Raw genomic sequence first — 6,000 nt, 5'->3', positions numbered from 1 at the left:
GTGTGCGCACAAAAACGGGCGAGGTTCCACCGGGAGTCAGCCCCGTCCACGGTCTCCAGGTTTCGGAGCCCGCCCCCGCCCAGACTACAAATCCCAGGAGATCCCGCGCAGGGCCTGCGCGCTCCAGTGATCCTTCCCTCACTCTGCCGGAGAGTGGAGATAAAGGTTCCGTTAGCGGCGCACTGCGGGTTGGTTTGTTTTCAACGGCGGTGACGGAGGTCGGAAGCCCGGCCGACTGCAGGCGGGGGCGTCAGGGGGTGGATTCCTCCTCCCCGAAGCACTGGGGGGCGGGGAGGAGGGAAGCGGGGCCGGCGGGCCGGGGACCGAGCCGCCAGGACAGAACGGGCCGGGGCGATGGAGGGCGACGGGGTGCCGTGGGCGAGCGAGCCCGTCTCGGGTCCCGGCCCGGGCGGCGGCGGAATGATCCGCGAGCTGTGCCGGGGCTTCGGCCGCTACCGCCGCTACCTGGGCCGTCTGCGGCAGAACCTGCGCGAAACCCAGAAGTTCTTCCGCGACATCAAGTGCTCCCACAACCACAGTTGTCCCTCCTCCCCCACGGGCGACGACGGCGGGGCCGAGCGCGGCCCTGCCGGCGACGTCGCCGAGACCGGGCTGCAGGCGGGTAAGGAGGGCAGCCGCGGCGGAGGCAGGGCTGGAGGAGCAAGTCGGAGGGCGGACCGCACCCCTGTCCCTGCAAAACAAGCCGGGAAGGGGCGCAAAGTGGGAGAGGGGCGGCGTGGCCGGGTCCCCGGGCCTGGGCCGGCCAGATCCGCGAGGCCGTGGGCGGGCATCCCCCGGGGCGGGGGTGGGCGAGGGGCGCTCGGAGGCCGGCGGGAGTGCCAGGAGCGCGCTCCCGCACAACCGGCCGTGCGCAGGGGCGGGGAGTGGGGGTGGGAGGGGGTGGGCGGCTGAGGTCGGAGACCCGCCTAGGAATGGAGGAGTGTGGACGCCCGGAGGAAGGGCAGCAGGTAGGGTGCCCCAGGAGCCCGAGGAGTCCAGGGAACTGTAGTGGATTGTGTATGTGTGTGTGGTGTATGTGTGCGTGCTTACGTGAAATGCTTTTGCACGAAAACTGAAGAAGTAAGGGGTGTACTGTAAATGGGGCTGGGGTCGCTAAAGGAAATCCCTATCTGACGTGCCAGGGTGCCTGAGGGGTTGCTCGTGCTTATGGCGAAGAAGTTGGGGAAGAGATCGGGTTGTTGTTTGGTCCTGAGACTTCGTGACTTGATTCTCCCTGGGATGTGCTAGAGTCCCTAAAGCATTTAAAATCGTGCAGGGCCTTTGATCTTTCCCAATTTCTTGCTTCCTCTTCAACTGCTTTTTGGTGGCGATCCCGAGGGTTTGTTAAGTAGCGCGTCTAATTAGGAAATAGGTGGGAAGGGAGAAGGGACTGGCATCCCATGTGGACAGGTACCCTGGGGACAGCACAGCAAGTAAGACAGTGGGTTTAATTTAGTGATTCTCAAACTTAAGTGTGTACTCAAACCAAATTAGCCTTAAAAATGTCTCATGCTCTACCCCACAGATGGGGACGGTCTCGTGGGTGGGTCCTGAGAATCTAAACATAAAACGCTGCGGGGATTCTGTTGCAAGTGGTCTACAGACACACCTGTGGAAGCACAAATGTAGATGCTAATAGCGAATTTGAACATGAGGCTCAGACCAGAATGAATTGTTGAGCTCTTCAGTGTTTGTGCGTTGGGTTCTGTGTTTCCGAAGTTGCCATGTTTCATATCCTCCAGTTGTCTGAGACTCCAGAAATGGCGATGAAAGAAAGTAAGATAATAAGAATCTGATCTGGTCCTAAATAATATTCTTCCACTTAGTGAGCTTGGAAGTAATACAACGGGGAGGAAAGCACGGTAGCTTTTCTGGAGTGGTGGTTTGACATCGTCAGCCCAGAGATTTGCCGTTCTGAAAATGGACCTATAGAGGCTGTCAGAAAATTGGCAAGAAGGGCTAATGTTTTCAGAGATGATCCTCAGAATGTGTACTTTAACCCTCTCCCATAGCAGTGCTTTCCAGCAGCTTTCCTGCTCCCAGGTTTTTCTTAGAGCTTACCTAAAAGAGTCCTCTGTCGCTGTTATTTGATAACAATTGTTTATTTTAGAATCACTACTGAAGGAGAGAAAAAAACCATCAGGGAGTAGTAGATTCATCGCAGAGAGATGGAGGTTTTCAAGGCACCTTGACAGACTCTTGTTTTTATTCTTTAAAAAGCCAAGTTAAGGGGTGCCTGGGTGGCTCAGTCGGTTAAGCGGCCGACTTTGGCTCAGGTCATGATCTCACAGCCCGTGAGTTCGAGCCCCGCGTTGGGCTCTGTGCTGACCGCTCAGAGCCTGGAGCCTGTTTCAGATTCTGTGTCTCCCTCTCTCTGACCCTCCCCCGTTCATGCTCTCTCTCTGTCTCAAAAATAAATAAACGTTAAAAAAAAAATTAAAAAAAAAAAAAAAAGCCAAGTTAAGAAAGACAAACGTACCCTTTGAATTTTGCCTCACTGGCTTTTCTAGTTGACTGCACCACGAACTAATCTTTGCGTACTGTATTTTTTCCAAAAAATTTTTAATGTTTATTTCTGAGACAGAGAGAGACAGAACACGAACAGGGGAGGGGCAGAGAGAGAGGGAGACGCAGAATCCGAAGCAGGCTCCAGGCTCCAAGCTGTCAGCACAGAGCCCGACGCAGGGCTTGAACTCACAAACTGAGATTGTAACCTGAGCCAAAGTCAGTCGCTCAACCGACTGAACCACCCAGGCGCCCCTTTGCATATTGTATTTAACTCTCTTCACCCTCTGGAGTCTATTCATCTGAAACAAAAACCAGGGTAGGGTGCAGATGACTGGACTGGGAACAGTTAGGTTTTGTTCCAGAAAGTGCTCCCATTCCCATCCCTATGGAGAGTTTTATCGTTGGAGGTGAAAATGAGCATCAGGGAAGATCAGTGAGGTGGCGCCTAACTCTGTATGTTTTGGGAATGGCCATTTTCCCAGTTGTTTAGGTAATTGTGTTAGAAAGTAGACTTAAAACCTTACTCCTTAAAAAGACAACTACCTCTTGTGTCCTCCTTTTACGGGCTATCGTTACAAGGTCAAGTCCACTCAGAGACTGTCTCAACTTTCTTTTGTGAATGTTGGTTTCTGAATAGGAACTTGGAATATCAAGAGAAGGAACACTGAACGTTTTTTTTTTTTTTTTTTTTTTACTTTATTTCACCCATCCCTCCACCCCCCTCCCCTCTGGCAACCACCAATTCTGTTTCTCTCTCTCTCTCTCTCTCTCTCTCTCTCTCTCTCTCTCTTTTTTTTTTTTTTTGTTTATTTTTTGTTTGTTTGTTTGTTTCTTAAATTCCACACATGAGTGAAAGGAACACTCAATTTGTAACTTAACAAATCTCTGGAAGGTTTTAATCATCATTTCAGAGTGGAAGTGTGCTTTTAGTTAGGATGTAGTGTTGTATTTGAGCAACTGAAGATCATCTAGTAACTCTAAATTTTTATTATTTCACTTTTAAATCACAGAGGAGATGGGAAGAATGCCAAAATACTGCTTTCTTATTAATTTTGACAGTTTTGTATTTATTGGGGGGGTGGAAGGTTAGAGGGTTATGTAATGGACATGATATTTCAGAAGCTAAAACGTAGGTGGGATTGAACTCTTAAAATAGGAATAGCTTGGCCCATACAGAGCAAACAGAATTGCAAGTGAAATTTCTTTGATTCCATTCCTCCCCTGCTGCCCAAATCATTGGCCTTCTTTTCACTTAAGTCTAGGGGATGAGAGTCCTTTTATCTGTTGACTTTCCTCTGTCAGAGGCTTTAGAAGTAACGACATGAAGGCTTTGAGAACTTCTTTGAAAAAAGGCAGAATGGAGTGTCACAAAGTAGCAGGGGGAAATTGTTCGTGTTTTGTGATCCAAAGAGTGCTTCGCTGTTGCAACATATCATAGAGGTATGAATTTTAAGAAATTGGAATGACTCAAATGTGTCTGGTTGGAATGCCCTCTTCTGTGCCGCATTCCTCCAGTCCTGCTTCCGCATCACCGCTGTGCTGTGTCAGTTTCCTCGTTGTTGGAGCCGCTGGTTACAACAGCGGTGCTCGCCTCTAGGGTTGTTGGGAGTTAATGCACGTGTTCAGAACGGTGCCTTATAAGGTGTTGTGTAAGTATTAGCTGTTATTATTCAATAAACATTTAGTACTTACCTCTAGGCTTGTTGGGAGTTAATATATGTTAATAGTTGTGTTTAGAACAGTGCCTGGCACCTTGCTGTGTATGTGTTCCACAGTAATATTATTCAATTATTATTCAATAAACATTTAAGTACCTGGGGAACAAAGAATCAGATAAAGATATTGGCATTGGCCTTAGGTTAGTGGGAATCAGTCTTTCCCTTCTATACTTTTCTCCTGAGAAAGAAAAAAAAGAATTGTAATTATTATCATTACGGTGCACCTGTTATTTGTTTATGCTGGATGAGGGATGAAAAGAGCTAGGAGTCCTGAAGTCAGTCCTCTAGAAAGGTACAGCCTATCTTCAGCCATATACATATGCAACGCCCAAAGCAGAAAAATGGCACAAAGGTAAGGTATGGCTGGATTATAGGCATTTTATGTGAGTTACAATTCTTAGATTTAAAAAAAATTTTTTTTTAACGTTTATTCATTCTCAAGAGAGAGAGAGCGCAAGCGGGAGAGGAGCAGAGAGAGAGAGGGAGTCGCAGGATCCGAAGCAGGCTCCAGGCTCTGGGCTGTCAGCACGGAGCCTGATATGGGCCTCGAACCCATGAACCACAAGATCGTGACCTGAGCTGAAGTCGGACGCTTAACTGGCTGAGCCACCCAGGCGCCCCCCAGTTCTTAGATTTTTATAGCTCTTTGCCTTTGGTTAGCAAACAGCTTAGTTTCTTCAACATTCTTCTCCCTCTTTTTTTCACACCTAGTATAAACTGGCTGCCAGTATTTAAAAGAAGAGGAAAAGCACTACGTATTTATTTGAAATAGACATTTTTCTTGGACTCCTTAGACAGAAGTTGGTATAGGTAATAAAGTTCAAGTGGCAGAGTGACATCTGGGAAAGAGACAGAAAATTGGGCGAGAGGAGATTCCTTATAGCCTAGTTTCATGTGGCTGCCTCCTTCGTGGGGCTGAGCGGCGGGGAGAAGTCGGGTTGTGGGGTGAAACAGTGAGAGACGGGGACAGGGGTGTGCTTTCCAGTAGTTTTCCCTGGTCTGTTTTAGAAGAGCTGCCTCAGCTTTTCAGTACATCCTCAGCAGACATGGTGTTGTAATTGTGGTTCTTATTACTTTTATTAGCCCAAGTGTAATGAAAACTTTCACTTTCTCTCACAAGTTTCTTCCTATATGGAGGCATCACATAGTGGTCGAGAAGCAGGTACCAGCATTTCCATCAGACCTGGTTTCCTATTGTAGTTCAGCCTCCGATTCACTGTGTGACTTGGGCTTTGAGTCTTGGTTTCTTCATATGTAAAATGGTAGTGATATAAAATGCTGTCTATTGTATGAGTCCATCTATGGGAAATGCCCAGAATAGGCCAGTCTGTAAAGATGGGAAGTATAGTGTGATTGCCAGTGGGTGAGGAGAGAGGAGGATTGAGTGACTGCTAACGGGTATGGGATTTGTTTTTGAAGAATGAAAATGTTCTGGAACTAGATAGTGGTGATGGGTGCACAGCTTTGTGAATATGCTAAAAATACTGAATTATACCCTCTAAAGGGGTGAATTCGTACAAATACATACATAAAATGGGAGTGGTCATGTCTACCTCCCAAAGTTGTTGTGACAACTAGAGATAAATACTCTAAAGCACTTAGCACAGTCATATGGTTCGTGTTAAATCTACACGGCTGTTTGTGTGTACGTATGTAGTTTGAGCTGGAGCCGGATTCAACCCCGCGTCTCTACCTACACTCCCAGTCAGTTCTGCTTCTGTGACTCGTCCCTTACTCTTCCGACCTGCCCGTGAGAATATAAAATGCACCCTGG

General features: G+C 48.1%; 1 protein-coding gene across 1 annotated transcript in view; it reads left to right on the top strand.

Annotated features, from left to right (window-relative positions):
* Window positions 1-6,000, top strand: part of DSTYK (dual serine/threonine and tyrosine protein kinase) — a 49,298-nt gene continuing 43,298 nt past the window's right edge. The window contains exon 1 of the mRNA XM_049634468.1: window positions 1-622. Coding sequence (XP_049490425.1) covers window positions 355-622 — 268 coding nt within the window. The 5' untranslated portion in view covers window positions 1-354. The remainder of the gene's footprint in view (window positions 623-6,000) is intronic.

Source organism: Panthera uncia, chromosome F1 (genome assembly GCF_023721935.1).
Source record: "Panthera uncia isolate 11264 chromosome F1, Puncia_PCG_1.0, whole genome shotgun sequence".
Lineage (NCBI taxonomy): Eukaryota > Metazoa > Chordata > Mammalia > Carnivora > Felidae > Panthera > Panthera uncia.
The sequence above is the reverse complement of the archived record's forward strand: the minus strand, read 5'-3'. Positions and strand labels throughout refer to the sequence as shown.